The 22,878-nt window shown below is 35.0% G+C and overlaps 1 protein-coding gene across 1 annotated transcript in view; it reads left to right on the forward strand.

Annotated features, from left to right (window-relative positions):
• pds5b (PDS5 cohesin associated factor B) overlaps window positions 1–22,878 on the forward strand; it is a 58,827-nt gene that overhangs the window by 10,080 nt on the left and 25,869 nt on the right. The window contains exons 6-18 of the mRNA XM_056473278.1: window positions 1,611–1,737; window positions 4,102–4,182; window positions 4,781–4,921; window positions 8,597–8,712; window positions 8,826–8,920; window positions 10,850–10,995; window positions 14,301–14,452; window positions 20,401–20,514; window positions 21,899–21,980; window positions 22,091–22,139; window positions 22,233–22,372; window positions 22,459–22,574; window positions 22,652–22,757. Coding sequence (XP_056329253.1) covers window positions 1,611–1,737; window positions 4,102–4,182; window positions 4,781–4,921; window positions 8,597–8,712; window positions 8,826–8,920; window positions 10,850–10,995; window positions 14,301–14,452; window positions 20,401–20,514; window positions 21,899–21,980; window positions 22,091–22,139; window positions 22,233–22,372; window positions 22,459–22,574; window positions 22,652–22,757 — 1,465 coding nt within the window. The remainder of the gene's footprint in view (window positions 1–1,610; window positions 1,738–4,101; window positions 4,183–4,780; window positions 4,922–8,596; window positions 8,713–8,825; window positions 8,921–10,849; window positions 10,996–14,300; window positions 14,453–20,400; window positions 20,515–21,898; window positions 21,981–22,090; window positions 22,140–22,232; window positions 22,373–22,458; window positions 22,575–22,651; window positions 22,758–22,878) is intronic.

Here is a 22,878-nt window from a genome sequence, read left to right on the forward strand (position 1 = left end):
AATGGGATTGGTGATATTGCAAAAAAACATTATCACGTTATCATGTTTCACATCATTCGGTATCAATAATATTGAATATTTTAAAAATCCATTTAGGAATATTACGATTTTTACCACATTATTTTAATTTACCAGCATTACTAAGGCAAATAATAGTAATAATATAATAATAATAATAATATTAGTAATATTTTAATAGTCAAAACCAAAAATATTTAAACAAAATATCTGATCTTTTTATAATAAGATAACATTAAGAGACTCTTGATAAACTTGATAAAAAAAATGTTACAAAGTGTGTGCAATGGTAAAATGTAAATGCTGAACAATCAAAGCAATCTTTAAGGTGTGAGTATTAATGTTACAGTAAACCTCAAACTCTATAAACAAAAGAAATTATGATAATCAAATCTGAGCTTTCAAGTAAAGCAACCAACCATCATTATTCAAATACATTATGCAACATTACAAATTGTGAAGTTGAATGACTACATTGCCACTATGCTAAAAAAAAATCTTTCAGATTGGGAGCTGGGATGCACATGAAAAGAAACCAAAAAGCCACTCTGACAACATCCTTATATCCTTTTTTATTTACAATCTCCTCACTGCTGCCGTATGACACTTATTTTCGCATGTGTTGTTATTCTGAACTAAAGTGACAAGCGCGATTGTGTGGTGCAAACTTTTTTTTAATCAATATTTTACTTTTGGTGCTTGATCAATAAATACCAGTACCGATTTTATCACCCAGCCTAATGGTGCATATCAAAAACATTTTACAGTGTTTTATTTGGTTACTTTATTGATATTACTTCTTCAATAGTCTAAAATTGCATACACTTTGTTATCTTTGCTGAGCTCCCTCTGTTGCTCTGGCTGAAGGGATAAAAACATAGCCAGACAGTAGAGAGTGTTCAATCTTCTTCAAATTGCTTGTCCTGTCAGTGGAAAAGTGTCTCATGAGCAGTAGCATTGTTTTTGCGACTATATTAACTGTCTCATTAAGAATGACTTAATGACAGGCTTGATTGCCATATAAAAAGCACATTTATGAGACTGCATTGGCTAATTCTACGTCCCCAAAATTCTCATTGTAATTATTAGCTGTACCCTCTAATGTTTTTCGTAATGCTATAATAGAGCTGCCATTTGGTTAGAAAGTACAACAATGAATCCCGCGATAACTATTGTCGTAAGTCAGTAAAGCACCTCCTCGTTCTACTGTTTTCTGTTTGAGATGTAAATGTGAAGCTGCAGCCTATTTGTTATGTCCTAATGAGCTGTCAGCCTCCTGCTCGCCGATATTATTTCCCTGCATTCGGTGAGATGACAATGATGCGTGCGAATCCCAGGTGGAAACCCTTCATTGCATGTGCGCCATAAAGGCTGCATATGGGGGGCGATTTATCTCAGCCACTGTTGTTCACTCATTCGGAAATGTCCTCTACGAGCGGGACACTGCAGCGATCTGCTCTCATGTGTAAATGGGAAAAACCTAGAAGTGTTTCTGTTTTCTCTGCCTCATTGCACGCTCTTCCCGTTTTCATTCCTCTGATGGACCTGATGGTCAGTTTAACCATGTTTTTTTTGCTCTCTTTTTCTATTAGCAATGGACACAATCAGAAAGTTCACATGCATATGGTGGATCTCATGAGCTCAATTGTGTGCGAGGGCGACTCTGTTTCACAGGAACTCCTTGATACGGTTCTGGTTAACCTTGTTCCAGCACACAAGGTACAGAGAAATAAATGAATGAATTGAAATGAGAGGAAAATATGCCTGCTAACAAATTTTTTAATGCTTATATCTGAGTTTAAATAATATGTTAATTACATGGTTTCCGCTACATTCATTCTTCCATGTTGGGGCAACACACCAAAATTATTCATTCAATCATTCAAAACATTTAATCGTTGTTGGTTTTTTAAATAGCAGGTTATTATCGCACCAAAACATAAGTGAATTATGATACAGCCAACTTTTCTGTAATCGTAGTAGTGCTGTGCGTTATTTGCTGACTGACAGACAGGGCTGTTTTCATAATTATACTTTATTTATAGATAAAGGTCTATGGTTCTGCATACAATGACTTTATCTTGCTGGAGTTTATGGCCGTTTCACTTTACTTCAGGACACATCAATGCCATTCTGTAGGTCTATTGGAGACATTCATAAATATTCCTAGCAAATCTAATACATGTTGGAGACATACTCGTTACGTAAACGCACTGAATCGCACTTCAGCCATGTTTGAGAAACGTTTACACAAGAAAATCATCACTTGAGCAGCACATATTTGAGGGCATGCAAGAGGTTTTGTGCACAAACAGAGGAAATCGCCACACAGGCAAAGAGATTTGCATGCTTTTATTAAATGAATGCGATCTTGATTTGTAATACTGCGCTCATGACATTTGTCATTGAAATAACGCCATACTGGTAATTGGAAGATCTGTGTAAAAGGCCTGCCACCACAGTGGGAAAAAATCCTAGAGGTAACACTGTAATGTTTGTTTTATATAATAATGGTCTCTTAACATTTATTCCAAATATTAAATACTACTGTCATTTAGAGCATTATTTGTTATTGTAAATCTGGGTTATTCTGCCAAATTTCGATTTCATAGGATGAAGTTAAAACATGTCTGAAAGTGACACTTATTTATAGTTTTATGCAAACAAAAATGCTCTGAAGTTCAAAATTGAGTCAATATTGGGAACAAATATCATCAGTAGCTTACAGAATAAATGGAAATCAAATTTTACTAAAATGTATAACTATAAATCATAATTTTTTCATTAGGTGTGTGTCTTTTTAAACTATTTATAAAGTTATATATGAAGCATGCTGGATTGTTTGGATTGTTTTTAAAAAAAATTTTTTTTTAATTTAACACTGTTTGTAAGTGATTGTCTCTTTATGTGTTCGTTGTATCATGAAATGCTATTACCCTAATCTAATTGGCCCTGGTGGGATTAATAAAGTTGTTAAACCTAAACCTTTTTAGTTAGAAAATGTTTTTATTTTCTGACAACATTTTTTAAGATATAAATAATTCTTTAACACTTTAGTTTAGGTTAAAGTTCACAATATTAACAAACCATTAACTAACACTACTAGCTTAATAAACTACTGATTAACTGTTTATTCATAATTAGTAAGGTAGAAGGTTTTGGGTAGGATAAGTAATGCAGAATAAGATCACACTCTATAACTATTAATGAACAGTTCATATCTCAATAATAGGCAGGTAATAAGCCAGTAGTTAATAGTGTGAATTGTGACCTAAACTAAAGGGTTGCCAATGGTTCCTAATTGCAATAAAAAATTAGCAAACCTCTGTTTCTTTACTTATTTGCTTAATTAGCTGTAGTATGTGATAGGTTTAAGATATATAACCTTTTAATGGTCACAATTTTTATTTATTTCTGTTAAGGCTGCACAATATTGGAGAAATTACACATTGTGATATTTTTTTTTTTTTTTTTTTTTTTATATTGCGTTATGAATACAATTTCACTAGATTAGTTAATGTTTGTAAAGAATATAATTTTAGATTGATTGGAAGATTCTGTAGGGGAGTGCATACAATATAAACTAACAAAGATCAACGAACAGATAAATTCAATAAATAAACAGCTTTAATATTGTTTTCTGAAGAGTCTAAATGTATTCAGATATACAGTAATTGAATAATCAAATGTAGAATAATACTGCACAGCCTTCGTTGTATAAACAATTTATAAAATGAATGATTCATTTTTTTTTAAGTTAAAAACGGTACATTTTCTTATGCCTGATGCCTTTCACAGTCACAGGGCTTCAAAAACACTTGCAAAATGATCAGTTATAGTCCAGACTCAATATTGCATATGTTCGCCATGTGACCATTGTGAATGATCACATTGTGAAATCGATGCTGAAACAGTATATTGTACAGCCCTGCTTCCTGTATTTAATTTTGAATGAGATAAGATAAAACATGACAAGAACATCTGCTTAAAACCACTTCATCTCCATGAGATTCACACACACAACTGACTGACAGCCGTTACAGATAATCTTTACATTTTTAATTTCTTCAACTTTTCTTGCAGAATCTCAACAAGCAAGCATACGATCTGGCCAAAGCCTTGCTGAAGAGAACCGCTCAGGCCATAGAGCCGTACATCACCAACGTGAGTAAACAAGATTTATCCTAATCAACTTTGCATAGAAAGTGCATCCTTCCCCATATTCTCTCTGGCAAAATCATGCTGACTTACAAGCGTACGAAAAAAGATCTCCTCGTTCATTCAAATCATGAATAATCCCTAATGAACCTCCACGATTTGACTCCATTCATTTTGCTTTCGAAAACTCGTTGAGGCTTGCAACATTAAGCGGATATCAGGAGCGTCTCTCCACTCTCAAACGGCATGTTGAGCTTAAACACATTCATCAGGAACACCCGCAGGAGCGTGCAGCGCTGTTATACTGTGAACTTTATTCCCCGCAGTGCTCATTAAAAGCACCAGAGATACTGAGAATAAGTGCACAGATCCTTACCAGAGAAGAATCCATCTCTATAACTATAATAGATCAGCACGGCCTGATTTTTCTTTCTATTCATACATCTGCGCTCTGCTGGAGACGGCTCCTCCCGTTCATAGATGAAGCCACTTACTTTTTATTATGATCTAATACAGGCTTCCTCAAACTAATCTGTAATCCTACTGCTGTCAGACGGCTATGCAGCGAGGTGTGCTGATTGATGCTGGCGTTGGTTTCCCTCAGTTTTTTAACCAGGTGCTGATGTTGGGGAAGACTTCAGTCAGTGATCTGTCAGAGCATGTGTTTGACTTGATCCTGGAGCTCTACAACATCGACAACCATTTACTGCTGTCCGTCCTGCCGCAGCTGGAGTTCAAACTCAAGGTAAGACGAGTTCTTTATTGATACATTGCAATGTGTTATGCTGTCCAACACATTCTAGTGGACTGTCCTGCTTTTAATGACTGCAGTAGTGTATGAAATGATCTCACTCAAGGAGATCATCAGCAAAGTATCACCAAGAAACAGTTTAATTTTTATCATTTATTAACGTTAAAAATCTTATCTAATACATGTATTCATTTGTTTGTGGTTTTTAATTATATATTTATTAATTAAGTGTTTTGCCTTGAAGTTAGCCTTGGTTGACGACATGGCATTAAATTAAAACATATACATGTATTAGAGCTGCACAATTCTGGCTAAAATGAGAATCGCGATTTTTTTCGTTTAAAATAAAGATCACGACTCTGTAGATGTAACATAAAGGTTAATATGAGCAATTATTCAGCAATTATTATTGTTTTTTCTCAAACATATGGTAAAACAACAATAATATTATGTGTAGGTCTACTGATTTCTATAAATAATTCTATTCTACTTATAATAATTCTGACGTTGAATTATGTTTGAGATATATGCTTGCAATCTGTCCTTAACAACATTATTAGACCATTTTATTCACTGGTAAAATCAACATTATATAGGCTAGAGTTGTTATACTGACACTGTAAACATTTATTTTCATGCACAACTGTGTGTTTGCTATGAAAGAAAGAACAGATCAAATGTTTGTCGCAATCATAACTCTAAAATGCGATATGATTATTTAAATGCTGTGCACGCTTTCGGTTTCATTTTCACTGCTAAGTGCTGTTCATGCTTCGCGCGTGGCCCTCAAACGATCACTCTGTGCCACAAATTAAATATTATTTACAACTTTATTACCTGTTACTCACAGCCTATGCACGTTCTGTTCACCAAAGTAGACGCGCACGTGTCTTATCATTAAGTAGGGCACGCGCCCGCCTTCTCTGTGGTAAGAGATCACGGTCAGCAGCTCACGTCACGTCTGATTTCCCGCCCGTGAATACAGCATTATATGACGTCAAAAATGACAGTTTTAGGTGAATTATACCTTATAAATACAGTATGTGACTCTTTCAACATCATTTGGAGATGTCCGTGTCGCTGAGCAATGTATGTGAAACAATGAAAAGACTGATGCAGCCGCCTTTGCTTCTCTCCTGAACTTGAAAATATGATTGGCAGAATCGTAGAAATGCTGGATTAAGATTGTCTAGGGGGTCGAATCGAGATCGCGATCTTTTTTCGATTAATTGTGCAGCTCTAACATGTATGATATGGTATGCGTTATGTTGTATTTGTGGATGCATGTGAAACTTTGCTTTCAGAGGTTGATGCTTAATAATAAATCGCATATGATTTTTGGTTGTGTGTTTGGTCAGCTTGTGTTTTTAAATGGTTTTAGTGAAATGATGTGCAATATGAGAATTTTAAATATGAGCTATGCAATACTCTATATAATATTGACCTGTTCGGTATGTCCTCCACAGTTTAATTCGCATATAGAATTTTTTTTTTTGGTTTTGCATTAAGATTGAAATATTTAGCATTTCCCCCATTCCTTTAATTACTCTCTGAACTGGCTCTTTGCATGTTAGTATGCATGTCCATATGTGGAAATACAAATCTCTGAGAGTACATGTCCCGTCAGTGAGCACTAAATTTAGTGGTGAATTTATGGAAAAATGAAAGGGAAATGAGCACACATTGTCCAGAATAGGCATGGGCCGATATAAGATTCTGGTGGTATGATAACCTTGGATAACAATATCAGAGTATTGTGATTGCTCTAAAATTGTGATTGCTCTAAAATATATTCTTTTTAAATGTCTGAGTAAAAAACAAAAACTTTTTTCCCCTTTGAACACAATATATTTTATTTTGAGAAATATTTCAAATATTTTGGAACCGTAAACATGTCAGGCTAAATAATTACAATAAATCAATGACTTTTGCTGTAAAAAAACATAAACAAAAAATAGAGATCTTACACATACCATACGAACGGTATAGCAGAAAAGGTTGGCGGTTTAAAACTTTTCCAAACCACAGTATACCTTGAAAATGGTTATTGTCCCATGCCTATTCTAGAACCAGAACTCATGCAACGTGAATGAAAGTTATGACATGCAAATTAAGCCTTGCTTTTCGATGGCAAGAGTAAAAGATAGTTCTGACCAATAATTCACCTGTCCGACTTGACAAGCAGTCAATCAATTATGTCTTAGAATGTAAACATTCAGGAAATTGTGTTGTCTGTAACTTTCACAATGTGTTGCCTCTGTGTTGTGTCCTGATGTAAAAACATCTTATTCTTGGTGTCTGTGTTTTTAATATTAATCAAAGGATGAAGGGATCGCTCTGCTCTTGACTGATTAGCTCAGTAATGGTTAACCTTTATTTAATTTGTACAGTGAACTTTTATATATGTGTTTCTCAGTTTGTAACTGAAAACTATTGTTGGATACATGATAAAACTGAAAAGCATTCTTTATTTTAGCATTAACTTTGCTTTTTGTCCAAAATTATTCATACCCTTTGCCAACTGTCAGAGTCTATGGGAAAATCTGAAAAACTGAAAGTTTTATACCAGTCTAAACTGTTCTAAAGCATTCTAATCACCCTGATTCATTGGGATTGGCTTTTCATCAACTCAACAGGGGAAAAACAAAACCTCTCTGCTGTTGGTTTGTGGACAATCATGTTTAAGACAAAATAAAACCATTATTATTGACTGAACACTGAAGGCTAAAGTAACGGTGTTGAAAATTCAGCCTTGAATCACAGCAATACATTTGATTAAATGATTTTTATATTTATGCTTGTATTAAAAGTAAATAAATATGCAATAGCATGACGTTGTTTATTATCATTGTTGTTGGAGTAGGCCATAAAGGTGAACTACTAGATCTTTCTGTCCCTTTTTAAAGTCAGGCCAGTATTGGCCTAGTTGTGACTAGATATTTGGCTACTTTCAGGAATGCATGTTACCCCTCTAATGAGACCTTTACTGAGTCTTGAGGACATCTTTGATGGTTTATGATTAACATCTCACAGCACCACAGAAGCAGAACCTTGTTTCTGATATTTCTTGTTGTCTGTTCATCCTAAAAAAACATTTTAAATCCCCCAAATTCAGCTTTTATTGGCTTACCTAACCTGACAGTGTGCTTTCCTGATAAATGGAAAAATTGTTTGTTAACCGGGATTTACTAGAAGTGGATTATACTGCACAAAAGTTGATGGTTTCTAATAAATGAATGTGACATTCCCAAGCAAAAAGATGCTGACACACTGCATGAAAATGATTACACTTCACTACACGATCCTTTCTTTCATTTCTTTTTCCTCAAGAGATTTATTCCAGAGTGGCCTGAAAGCACATTTGACATTTTTCAAAAAAATAGCAAAGGTGATTGCTTTCTTTTGTGTTGGCATTGTTATTAAACTTGTATACAGTTCCACAAAAGCAGGCTGAGTTTGCGATTAGTGTATGAATGAATGTTATCATCTGTTAGGAGCTTTTTGTTCCATGCAGCATATTTGACGTCAAGCTTTTATTCTGTTGTTTTTATGCAAAGCATAACGACTGCAAGGCTTAATGGGTTCATTCATTTTTGTGTGTTGTAATTAATGGCCACAGGCCTCATTTTCTGCGGTTTTATCACTGGGAAATCTTCTTGTGTTTTGTAGAGCAATGATAACGATGAGCGCCTGCAGGTAGTGAAGCTCCTGGCCAAGATGTTTGGTGCAAAGGATTCAGAGCTGGCTTCACAGAACAAACCTCTCTGGCAGTGCTACCTTGGGAGGTACAGCTCAAGCACCAAGTGTCCCCTTATCTGTTTCTTTCTGTACACATACTGATAAATGTTTGAACAGCAAGAGAGAGCTGAGAAATATTGTCGGTTCTGTGTTTCCTTAGGTTTAATGACATCCATGTCCCTGTTCGATTGGAATGTGTGAAGTTTGCCAGCCACTGCTTGATGAACCATCCCGACTTGGCAAAAGATCTCACAGGTACAAGCTGTTCTTGTAATAACTTTGACTACCCTTTTATTTGATGGCTGGAAATAAATGTCAAAAAGTAAAAAGAAACAAATGCCAGTTGGCTGCCTAATTCAGTGAGCATATTTTGCAGTCTTTTATCTCTTTAAAATGTTTTTATTGATTATATTTAAACATAAAATGTCTTAAGTAATACATGTTCTATATAATAAAGTGAAGATAATGCAGATGTTTATTAAATGAAATTTTTAAAAGGATGTATAATAAATGTAAGTGTGTGTGTTATTGTCTATGCTTCTGTATTATATGTGCCCATTTAATAAAGTTTTTTTTAATTAATGTTTTTAAAAATTCTTAGAATATGCTGAATAAATGCAATACATTTCCACAGTGCAAGAAAATATGTACAAATGCATGTATATAATAATATATTTGTATGTAATGTCAGCGCTTCCAATGCATAGACTTTACTTGAGCGGCTGTTAATATACCAATTTAGTGACACTTTTCTTTGCATAATTATCATCCTTTTACACTTTTTTTTTTTTTTTGTATCTGTGCACTATAACCAAACATCTGCTAGCGATTACGTAGTGGAAAATCTCTCCTTTTGTGGAAGTTCTCTCCTTTACCTGTTTCGTACTGCACGAGTCTCACGTGCTCGTCAGATGCATGGAGATGCGCCTTCTTTGTATCCGACTGACGTTTCTAAATATACTAAATAGGGATTTATCTTTTGCTTTCTAAAGCTGTCGTTAATTGTATGCACACCGTCAGGACAGTGAGATAAACATTCATTCTTTTCGGCTTAGTCCCTTTATTAATTTGGGGTCGCCAAAGCGTAATGAACCGCCAACTTATCCAGCATTTGTTTTATGCAGCGGGTGCCCTTCCAGCTGCAACCCATCACTGGGAAACACATACACACTTATTCACACACATATACACTACGGACAATTTAGCCTGCCCAATTCACCTGTACCACATGTCTTTGGACTGGGGGGTAAACCGGAGCACCCGGAGGAAACCCACGCGAACGCAGGGAGAACATGCAAACTCCACACAGAAACGCCAACTGACCCAGCCGAGGCTCGAACCAGCGACCTTCTTGCTGTGAGGCGACAGCACTACCTACTGCGCCACTGCATCGCCGCGAGATAAACAATAAATAATAAATGATTTAATCTAAACGACTCGGAAAAACTGAAATAAATACTTGGAAACAACGAAATTATAAGGCAGATCGAAATCTAAATTGGCTGCTAAATATTTGTACAGCATTAGAAATGGGTGATCCAAAATAACAGAACCCAAAAAAGAAATGGATAATCAACTCATTTGCCTTATTTGAATAATCTACACATTTTATTATTGTAATTATTTGAGAGATTGTCTATATTCATTTTTTTCTGTGTTTTATTTTTCATTTGCTGTATATTTTATTAATTTGATGATGTCAATATATTACATATTTTATACATCTAAAATGCTTTGGCAATACTGTACAAAATCTTATGCCAATAAAGCAACCTGAACTTGAGATAATAAAAATGAGAGAGAAGCAGATTTTACCTGTCAGTGGGTGCACATGGCTCTGGAATAGCATAAAAGTATGAGAAATGGTGGATTTCTTTTTTAATTTAGCAGTCTTTTTAACTTTAACCCATTGAAAAGAAACATATTATAACCGTTAAAGCACTGAATATGTATATAATATTCATGTATTTAACTATAATGTTTATAATAGATTTTCAAATATGTTTTGAATTGATTGTGCAACAAAATTAAATCGTTTTTTAAATAAATTAAACCCTGTCACAAACGTTCACTGTATTAACCATGTTTATTTTTTTATAACTTATTTAATTATTATAGAATTTAAATAATTGCACAAAATGATGCAGGTGTTTAATCCTAAATTCTTCATGTTTTCATCGGCAGAGTATTTGAAAGTAAGGTCACATGACCCAGAGGAGGCCATTCGGCATGACGTCATCGTGTCCATTGTGACTGCCTCCAAAAAAGACCTCTCGCTCGTCAACGATCACCTGCTGAACTTTGTGCGGGAGAGGACTCTAGATAAGAGGGTAAGATGCAGCCTCTCTTTATGCTACTTTTGCCTTCTGTTTTGTCTCCTAAACATTCTTCATTAGCACTGCAGTCATTTTAATCCATGCACAATATCCAAGGGCCTTTTCTCCCATTAGTACCCCAAATGAACCAGAGACTTCGACATAGGCGCATTCAAGGCAGAGCTGAGCTGGAATACATTAGCTTCTTGTTTCTTTCCAGACACACTCCATTTCTTCTCTCTATAATTTAATCAGCAGTCTCCTTTAGCCACCCTGAGCTGGAGGGGACGGAATGATACAAATTGGACTATAACTCATATATAACCATTCCTCAGCCTTTTCAAAACGCTTTCAGGGAGGAATTTAATTGAAGGCCCCTCAGTGTTCTTGGACAAATGACACCGCAGTAGTCAAGGCGTATCTCTGTCTCATCTTATTACACCCCATCGCTGTAGCTTACCATACATAAGCTGTGATTTTTATATAGAAAGGGTTATATCAGATTTCCAGCTTTAGCTTTTTTGCCATCTTAATGTGTTTTTATTATGAGGCAAAATGTGACTACAGGCTAGTATTAATATGACACTGCCCACCCAGTTGACATTTGTGATTACTTTCATAAATTCCAGATAGCCTTTTTTTATTGATTATATTAATATCTGATTTAATAAACCATCACAGATTCTGTGATCAACAACAATCATACACAGTTTAATCCAGTCTGCTCTGTTAAGGCTGGTTTATACTTTTGTTTTAAGTGATCGCTGTGACCCGCTGTGCATGCCTTGCGCATACATGTGCATTTATACTGCATGCTGTTTGAGTAGCTCTGCAATAACATTTCCGAAACGCTAGCTGACAATAGGTTTTTGTTCCAAGTATATCTGTCTGCGAACTGCAAGACGGGGGCGTAACATGAAGGGTCGTAACTTGTAGCAAGTTAGAGAAGCGTAACTTGAAGTTATAGAGATCCTTGTGAGATGTCACAACAAGATGTTGTTGGCAAGATGGTAGAAAAACTTAACAGAGAACATTTTTACCAAATGTTTTCATGAGTTTTCTCCAAATTTATCCACAACCAATTCATTTGATATATTATTATATTCATTCATTTAGCAACTCCACCATGCAACTCGCTGAATTAATCTATTTTATCACAACAGTTAGACTACTCTGTGTTGCCCCCTGTTGCTGCAAATAACAGTACAATGGTGAGCACGTCAAGTATGACAACTGGCAGCTGTAAGTTAATAACTGTGAAGTTTGGGTTTATTGGTAGGGGAAGTGTAGACATAAATAACTGTAATGGTTGGGTTTAAGGTTAGGGTAGGTGTAGACCTTAATAACTGATGGTTGGGTTTAGGGTTGGGGTAGGTATAGACGTTAATAATGCCTCGTTTCCACTGAGTGGTACAGTATGGTACGGTGCGGGTCACCTTTATCAGGCTTGCGTTTCCACTGCTAAAAGGGTACCAATGGTACTCTTGGTGGGTGTGGTGTACTACAAAGTTTCAGTCAACGTTGTTTTCGCTCCACAAAATGTCTACAGTAAAGCTGTACGTGTCTTTCCATATCATATGAGAAGCAGTTTCTAACAAAACAGATGGTTTATACACATCAATACTTGTGTATAAATCTTCATTACTAACTTTTCTATGAACATAGTTTGATTATAACTGCAGATTAAAGAGCCTATTGTAACGTCTGCAATTATATAAAATAAATAAATAAATAAATGCAGCATATATGAACACATACAGATGCTTACAGTCTCCGATATGTTACCAATTACAGAAAAAGTACACACAACAGACATTAAGTCCTTATTTGGGTTAAAAAACAACACGAAATATAGCCCACAGTCAGTGCAAACCTCTCTTCTGTGTCTTTAATCTTCACCAGCACATGTGACCTCTTGTTAGAAAGTAATTCCATCGTCTAGATGTTAATACCTCATGTATAGCGCCATCTTGCTGACAACACAGTTTTGACATTTGGGTCTCCATAACTTCAGGTTACACCTCTAACTACATGTTACGGCCCTTCATGTTACGCCCCTGTCTTGCAGACCCTACTCCTTCGTAGTGGTTTTGTTTTTTCTGAACGTTACTTTAATGTACAAGAAGCTAAAACGCTCATTTGGAGCCAGAATCAATGTGCAAACTTGTCGTTATTAAAAAAGCTGGACCGTATATATCATGCTGCAATACGATTTATGACGAATGCATCTTCACGTACCCATCTCTGTATTTTGTACAAAATGGTTGGATGAAGAAAAGGAGAAAACTGCATATGCATCTATATGATTCACCACTAGGGCATTATTGGGTAACTTGCCATCTTATATTTGTAAACTTTTATCATATTATACTTGTGGTTATAGTACACAAAATTCTTCTAAAATAATTTTAACTTCCTAGAGTGGGTATGAAATTTGGTTAAACAGCGTTTTCCTTCTTTGGCCCTACATTATGGAACGAAATGCAGAGTTTTATCATGTTAAAAACATGGAACTCTAAATACTTTTGAAAGTCTTTTGAAGTCTTGCCTGAAAGAATCATGTGAATGTTTTGTGTAAATTTTAATACATGATATTTTGTGTGTCTATTTTTGTATCTGAAACTTTTTGTGCTGACATTTTGGCCAGGACCCCCTGGTAGAGGAGATGCATATATAATGGGAAATTCCTGGTAAAATAAAGGATAAATAAAATGGGGTCATGAAAAAAAAAAACAGATTTTATTGGATGAGGAACTATATATGGTGACCCTATCGACATAGATTACAATATAATTGAAAAAAGTCATAAAAGTCCAAAGTCTTGTAATGCTCCAGTGAATTATTCTTTATTTATTTATTTATTTATTTATTTTTTACCACCGATGAGCAATGGTTTATGGTATGAAACTATAGCACGAACCTAGTTGTGGATGAAAAAACAGTCCGAAAAAAATTATTTTTATTGGCATCAGTTATCAGTTAAAATCTTAAAAAAAAAAAAGCTAAATCTGATATTGTGCAATACTCGTATAATGCTGTTGTAATTTGTATTTCCAAATAAATCAATAATTTTTTAGTTGCATGGCAAGCCTGACACTTACAAATGAACACGTATGAAATCATAAATAAACAAATTAAAAGTGATTTGCCATGTATTTAAAAAAATGAAAATATTGGTCTGGAATATTGGCAGATAATTCACTATTGCTCATCCCTATATTTTTAATCATAAATGGACTGCTGACCAAGTAGTTTTATTACTTCTGGCTCAAAGTATATGATTTTTCTACTGCAGTGTAATAATGTGTGTTCTCTTGCAGTGGCGTGTCCGTAAGGAGGCTATGATGGGCCTGGCTCAGATCTATAAGAAGTACGCCTTACAGGCAGAGGCTGGCAAAGAGGCAGCCAAGCAGATCTCCTGGATCAAAGACAAACTGCTCCACATTTATTACCAGAACAGCATCGACGACCGGTGAGTGGAGCTGATTATATAGACGACTCCCAAAATGTGAATGACATCCCTGCTTATTTTAAATTCAGCTGCTTTGGGTCAGTAGTGAGTGAGTGAGGGATGCATTTGTGCACAGTTATCTTTCCCAGTGCAGAAAACATGGACTGAATAATGGAATATGGTCATTAAAATAGAAATTCCTTGCTGAAAACCACGAAGTTGGCAGCGTAGTGCTGCACACATAATCAGATCACAATGTCAACTATTGACCTTGAGTATTAAACTGCAAAAAGCCTATTTTAATATGAAGCCTGCGTGTTCTGTGTCTGAGAGAATGAATGATGTGGTTTTGTTTACTGCAGTTTTACTCAAGCATGTGTTATTTTCGTGGTGTTTTCAGCATTTGTTGTCTCACTGTATGAGGACATGAATATATGAAAATACAAATGGTTAGATGTCATCGTATAGACATCTGTGTCAATGATTTTCACTGTGCTGATAGTTTATGTGCGTCATATTTGTTGTTCTGTTAGTGTAAGTAACCGTCTTTTTGCAGTATTTGCACACAGTTTGTCTGGCGCACTTCAATGCTGTCATTTCACTCTGCCGCATCACCTCTTGCTCGCCCCTGATGTGCAGGTAAAGCAAGTTTGCACCTGTATACCAGTGCCCCCTCTGTTCAAAAAAATGCATCGCGATTTGTTTAACGTATCTGCAGATTTGAATCACCACATATTTGAATCGATTTTCAACCAGTTCACAGTGAATCATTACATCCCTAGCAACTAATAATGAATAAAAAAGACATTCTTTTAAACATGTTTTGATTTCAGCAGGACTAAAACTTTTAGGGGGGAAATTATTTCACTGATTTTTGAAAGCTGAATTTTATTTCTATTGATTTATGATAGCTAAAATGTGAAGCAACCATTATAATGGAGTCCAGTATTTAGACTAATTAAGACTTTGGGGTCTAGTCAGTGGTAGGAATCAGCTTTTTAGTTAGTATTTTGCAATTGAGTGGAGCAAAGAGGGATTTGACTTTGTTAAAGTATTTTGATGGTTTATTTGTTTACAGTTGAAGGCAAAATTATTAGAAATTTTAATTATTTTACAAAAGTTTTACAAGTGCTGTTTAACAAAGAGACACGCGTCCTTAAACATCGTAGTTTAAATTAGGGCTGGACGATATTGGAAAAAGACGATATTGACTTTGTGATAATTTGTATTTCTGTGATATATATTGAGACCTGAATATAATTCCACAATACAACTTAAGTAACTGTTTTGAAATAATTTGTTATTTTACATTGATTGGGATGATTTTGTAGGGGGTGCATCTGCATAAAACATCCAAAAAAAATGTAATTTAAATAAAGGGATTGAAGCACAGATGAAAATAACAGAACAAAGATAAAAATGAACTAAACGGTGCTTTATGGTTTTCGGTGGAATCTAACAATATAGATGTACACAAATTCAATTTTCAAATCTAAAATAAGACGGTTTAGTTTTCATTTTAAAATTAATTAAACACAATTCTTTGTAAAAGCAGAGACTTTATAATTTCTTGTTCCAGATGATATCAATAAGCTTTAAATCTTACAGTTGCAGACCTTAAAAACACATTCTACTAAAAATCTTTCACACTAATAGATGATGGTTAAAATTCACAATGACTCCTCAAATCATGTGTGCTGAAATGTGGTTTCTGGTTTATTATAATCCCAACTTGACATTGCAGATCCTGCGATGTGACTATTGCAGTTGTGCACATTACAATATCAATGCGATGCTGAAGCGATATAGTGCATATGTGCAGCCCTAGTTTTAATAACTAATTTCTTTTGTCTTTTCCATGATGACTGTACATAATACATAATCATTTGCAAAATACTAGTAATTATTTAGCTTAAAGTGCAATTTAAATTCTTAAGTAGGTAAGTTAGGTTAATTAGGAAAGTCATTAGACAACAGTGGTTTGTTCTGTTACCAATAAAAATATTTCTTAAGGGGCTAATAAGATTGACCTTTAATTATTAAATGGAATGTTTTTTTTTTTATTTCACTGTTTTTATTTTTATTAACTTTTTATTTCACCCAAACTAAAAGAAATAAGACTTTCTCTAGAAGAAACTAATATAATTCTGTAAAAGGCCTGTGCTCTGCTAAACATCACTTGGGAAATATTTGCAAAAGAATTAATTTCACAGGAGAGATGATAATTTTGCCGTCAACGGTACGTCCACTGAAAAAAGTGTTGCATGCAAAACTGTTGCAAACTATTTATTTGTGTTGAATTTAAACAAACAAATTAAATTGAGCAATGTTCAACTTAATTTGTTTGTTTAAATTCAGCACAAATAAATTGTTTACAACCACTTCACGTAAAAAAATTGAGTAAAACCAAGGAATCATCTTTGAATAATTTTTTTCAGTGTGGTTAACCATCTTTAAATGTTATTAATTAAAATACCGAAGCTTTAAATCATGGTTTGCTTTAAATATTTGACCAAATCTGACTCATTTTATATACTTATTTAAACTGCCAAGTCTTACAGGTGGAAGAATTGGTGGTGTTGTTTTTTTGAAATTAAAATTCATAAACTGTCCCTGATATCACTGAATTAGTGTCCTGATAAATCAGACCAATGTCTTAAAGGCCTCAGGCTTTTAGCATTAAATATTAAAAACGTGCTTCAGTTGCTGAAATTACACTTGAAAGGCTGTCTAAAACTGCCCTGAATGCAAGTAAGATTCAGAGACATTTGTAGGCAACCAAGACCCTGACAATTGTCTGTAGTTCGTTTCAAAAATGTTTTCCTATTCAATGTGCTTAAGATTCTATTGAAAAAGCGCTGGTGTCTGACAGGCTTTGAATGTGCTGTAAACCCTATGAGAGTTTGCTATAAAACAGAAACTCCTGTATGCTGGAGCTCTGTTGGGTAATTGGATTTTATAAGCTCATTCTCAAGCTGTTGGATTTTAAAGACTGCTGGTCAACAGAGGATTTGAGATGCTGCTGTTTACAGAGAAAGTTCTGCAGTGCTACTGATTCAGTTGTCTGCCCTACCATATTAAAAATCCAGTCATGTTTTTAAGGCTTAAGGCGACTTTCTGATGTATTGACAGCCAGTGGGCATGTTTTTCAAATGAGAACATTGAAAAATGAGCATCGAGAGCCTGAGCACTTTGGCTGAAAACAAGAGAACTGTGAAAATCCTCGGCTGAACCTGGGTTGAGTGATTCTGCAGAGCTCCCTCAAGACATGGAGCCAATCGTAAAGACAAAACAGTGATGTCATCTCCAGACAGACGCTTGCTAATGCAGATTTGGTATTGCTTGTAGACTGTTTATGCAGTGCATCATAAAGCTATCGTTTACACATTGTGTGCAAGCACTTTGTAGTTGATGGATTTTGTATTTGTATATACTCACTGTTGTGTAATCATCCGTTTTTCGTAGTTATTTTTTAGCTATCTGCTTGCATTTAGGCTTGATGTTATATTTTTATAAAAAGAAATGTAATGTTACATTTTACAATAATATAATGTATTATTATATATTTTTTCTATTATGTTTACTAATATATACAGAGAACCCATGGTTATGGAATTTTCTGGAATATCATCTAATTTTAAACTTTACTTACTTTCCTATTTATTATTATATTTTTATCATGTTGTTTCACGTGTTTTGCCTGTTGTTATGGTTAGGCTATTTTTATTGATGTTTTATTCCATTTCCCGCCTGGCAACCAAAAAACAAATGCCACCAAGTTAAACCTCTTAAAATACTGCATGTGCCTGTTCTTGTCTGCTCTGTCCTCAACAATTCTTTTCTAGATTTTGTGCAAAATATTCATGATTTTTGCTGCCTACAATTACTTGAGGGTTGACTTATGGCAATAATTTTGACATTTCTTTTGTTGTTTTTCTATGAAACTATACCAGGGTGTCCGCAGGGTCTGAAGGTCTTAAAAAGTACTACATTTAATGAAATATTGTGTTGTAGGTCTTAAAAAAAATGTAGGTCTTAATTTTCCTTTGTTCATGTATTGCTACAAAAAAATCACCAAAAATCCATCTCCATAAAACTTTAAACTATTTATTTTAAAAGGTAGTTTTTAACTTTATTTATCATAATGGTTTATTTTCCTCATAAAAACAGTGGTTTTAAAGTGCTCCATGTATTTACTGCTGAGGCCACCGACCTGGACAAATTGTTGTGCATAGGTGTAGTTTATTATAGTTTTTAAAACTTTTAAAACATTTGTTCATTTATTTTTTATTTTATTTTAAAGAACGTTTATGTTGGAAAAAGGTGTATGTATACAAGTAGAGCTTGCTTGTTTTTAAGATTTTAATATTCAAAATATTTTGGCCCAATGACCATTTTGGCCCAATTCTATTTTTCTACCCCTTTCTCCTTCCTCTTGGCCCTTGAAACAGAGTGTGAAGGGGAGGGGCTTCCAAATTTACCTCTAAAAAATGGGACAGACCTACAACACCTGCACACGTCATCATATGTCATTGTGATCTCTTGCTTCATAAAAGATCGACAATCGTGACTGCTGTAGTTATTCCAGTTGCGTTATTTTTTGGTATTTATCTTCAGGAAATCACTGAAGGCAATGATATCATGTTGTCATAACGATATAATGTGGCAATAAGCTTGTAACAGTCACGGCCATACTGCCGTTGTAGCTGGTGTATTCTGGGAAATTTTCTCAGCCCTTCGTTTCAAGTGTGGTCCTGAAAAATCTCAGTTTTAGTGGGCTATATAGCCCTTCTCCTTAGCCCTACACCTTCAAGTTAAAGAGAATTGGAACGCCCCTATCCCTTCACGTGTACTTGCAAAACGAGGGGTAGGGGGAAGGGCTAAGGGGTAGAATTGGGGTTGGGCCGAAGTCAGCATCATGGAAATTCAGTGTTTAGTCAGGGAAACGTCAGGGAATTTGGCTTACAGTGGTAACCCTGTTTATAATTATCTTTTAATATGTAAAATATTTGTATTTATTAATTATGTTTTTGACAAATATAAATGTACATTGTTAATTTATTTTAGTCTAATGCTCACCAAAGCTGTATTTATTTGATGAAAATACAGTAAAAAATAATTGTCTGTCACATTATTCTTCATAAATTGGTGCTCAGCAATCGTATTATCATTGTTGAAAACAATTATTTGATTTATTCTTGTGATTTGTTTGAAAAATTGTTCGTAATTTTTTTAATTTTCTAAATAAATATAATCTGTTGAACCGTATCAACACAATTCACAGCAATGTTCACTGCACTGAAGCAAACCAAATTAGTACACTTTTGCAAGGTGCATTAAAATTAGACACTGCGGTAGTGGTAGGAGACATGACACTGGTATATGAGCTGTTTATATTTTAAAGCGCTGGTCCTGTCATCGAGAGGGTAATGAATGCATTGTAATGTCATGCTTTATTATATAGAAGCTTCAAATAGTCTGTGTCCTCAGATTCTCTCCACAACTGGTCCTTAAACTGGAGGCACAGGATAAAATGCAGTTTGTGGCTCACAACTTTTTGACTTGAAATTTAAATACACATGCTGAGTTCATTTGTGGTCATCATCTGAAATGTGATTCCTTACCCAGTCTTTAATCATTTCTGAGCTCGTTTGGTGTTTTCCTGCCTTTTATTTACAAGGTTTTATGATGTTGCATACAGCTTGTCCTCTTGCCATTTTGAATGCCTAGCTTGATGAGTTGGTTCATAAAGTTATTCTATCATTAAACCATGTGATGACAACTGTGAGCAAATGCAATTTCATGTTATGATGGGCTCATCAATATAAGATTTAAAATGACTGGAATGCTGGATAAGCTCATTTAAATATGGGTAATGATGTGTCAAAGAAAACCGTGCAATCGTGAATGATTTTAAATCACTTTTAAAATGTAAAATATCAAATTGGATTTACTTTTTTTTCTGCTAGGTTACTTGTGGAGAGGATCTTCGCCCAGTATCTTGTGCCTCACAATCTGGAGACTACAGAGCGAATGAAGTGTCTATATTACTTGTACGCCACATTGGATGGAAATGCTGTCAAGTAGGTGCAGTAATTATTGTTTGATTAATTTAAAACATTCACCATTGCAGAAAGTAGCTGATTTCGAATCATGTAACATAACCCAAAAGTCACAACTTGTGTATTGTTTCTAGGGGATTGATGGTACACAAAAATATTACTTGGGTGTATTTGAATTCTTGGTTGGGTATGTTTTTGATATGGCTCAGTGAAGCTGTACAATCAAAACTTTCTTTTTAATTTGGACACAATTTGTAGGATCAGACTTTGTTATTTGTTAACAGAAACAGATCACAAAGTTGTATGCTGTATGTATGGAACGTGTGCTATGCAGAGTTTATTGAAGTTTTGTTTGCATAACAATCAAAACAGTGCAGAATAAATGATTGATCTTGGAATTTAAGAATCAAGTTGGAATGCACATCAAAATGGATACAATAAATTCGTAATTCATTCAGCTGCAAACCATAACCCAAATGGTAGGTAATAATTGATTATTTTATTAAATAATAGAACATAATTTTGTAATAGTTTTTATATTGAGCCTAATTACTTAAATTATAATGACTTTAGAAAACACAAGCTAATAAAATAACCACATATTGTTTACAGTTAAACTTTATTGATCATAAATGAGTCAAGGCATTATTTTACCAGGGTTGCCTTGCGATCCATAGATAAAGTTTGAAAGTGTTTACCCCCTTAATGATTTCTTTTATTCAATGTTTGTCACATTTTACTGTTACAGATCATTGAACAAATTCAAATATTGGTCAAAGAAAACACAAACACATCATGCAGTATTTAAATAAAGGTTTTTATTATTCAGGGAAAACAAAATCCAAAACTACATAGCGCAAAACAAACTTCCCTTGCCTGGTTTAAGTCATTGAAATGAATAGGTATCATAGCGCAGTGCTTTCTGTATCTAGTCTGAAAGCCACTTTACACTGCACAGTGTCTACGGCTGAAGGGAAATTTAAGCCACTGCACTAAACACTGCTGAAAAAAACGTAGCCTTTTTTCAGCTCTTTATGTTTATTTTTTTTAGCTGAAAACCAAAAATGTTAGTCAATAATTTTCTGTGACTGAAACTTCTATGCATCCCTAAACAATATTGATTTGTTCAAACTATTAAATCTGGTTTCAAATAAAGTTCTGTACCCGCACCTGTGAAACCAAAAGTCTTATTGCAAAACTGTCCTGCATGAATATGTGTACCGTTACACCCCTGATTGTTTCACTTGGAAATCTGTCATGTTATTCAGGAAAAGTAGTTGTTTATAATGGTGGAAATGATTTTATAAGGTGCTTATGGGTCTGAAGGGTGTTCACTGGAGCTATAAAGATGTATTTTCAGACATGGAATGTTGATTGTGGTGGTTGTGGTCCATCTCTCCCACAGAGCTCTAAATGAAATGTGGAAGTGTCAGAACATGCTGAGACATCACGTCAAAGATCTCCTGGATCTTGTAAAACAGCCAAAGGTTGGTTTTACTCTAAATTGTTTGGTTTTGCTCAGTTATCTGATTCCTCTGTATTACATGCTGTACTCCTGTGTGAACTTTGAATAGTTTTTTCTTCTTTATTCCCCCAGTCTGACTCTTACAGCAAGGCCGTATTCTCAAAGGTCATGGTTATCACAAGTAAGTCGTGTTTGTGCTGTTAGATTAATCTCCTGTCAAACATCAGCCTTAGCCGAGAGGGAACATCTCTCAATCTCCATTTCTGTGTTAAAGGAAACCTGCCAGACCCCGGCAAGACGCAAGACTTTGTGAAGAAGCTTGCTCAGGTTCTTGAAGAAGACGAGAAGATAAGGAAGCAGCTGGAGACTCTTGTGAGCCCGTCCTGCTCGTGTAAACAGGCAGAAGTCTGCGTGGTAAGAACCATATCTCATCACTCTGCATATTAAATTCCCTTCAGAGTGTAAGTTGACTCAGTTTGTGGCTGTTTTGCACCTCGCAGAAGGAGATCACCAAAAAACTTGGAAGCCCCAAACAGCCCAGCAACCCTTTCCTAGAGATGGTGAAATTCTTATTGGAGAGGATAGCACCTGTTCACATCGACACAGAGTCTATCAGGTTAACATTATAGTAAATACTGTGAATAAATGTACTATTTTGTGCCCAAGGTCTTACTCCTTCCTCTCTTTCTGCAGTGCACTTATCAAACAGGTAAACAAGTCTATAGAAGGAACTGCTGATGATGAAGATGAGGGAGTCCCAACCGAGCAAGCCATCAGAGCCGGCCTGGAGCTGCTGAAGGTAAATAAACCTTACATCTTGACTTTGCTAGTTTAAAGGGATAGTTCATTAAAATTACCTTACCATTTGCTCTCTATCGTGTGGCTTTAAATCTTTGAGTTTATTTCTTCTATTGAAAACT

Source organism: Danio aesculapii, chromosome 15 (assembly GCF_903798145.1).
Source record: "Danio aesculapii chromosome 15, fDanAes4.1, whole genome shotgun sequence".
Lineage (NCBI taxonomy): Eukaryota > Metazoa > Chordata > Actinopteri > Cypriniformes > Danionidae > Danio > Danio aesculapii.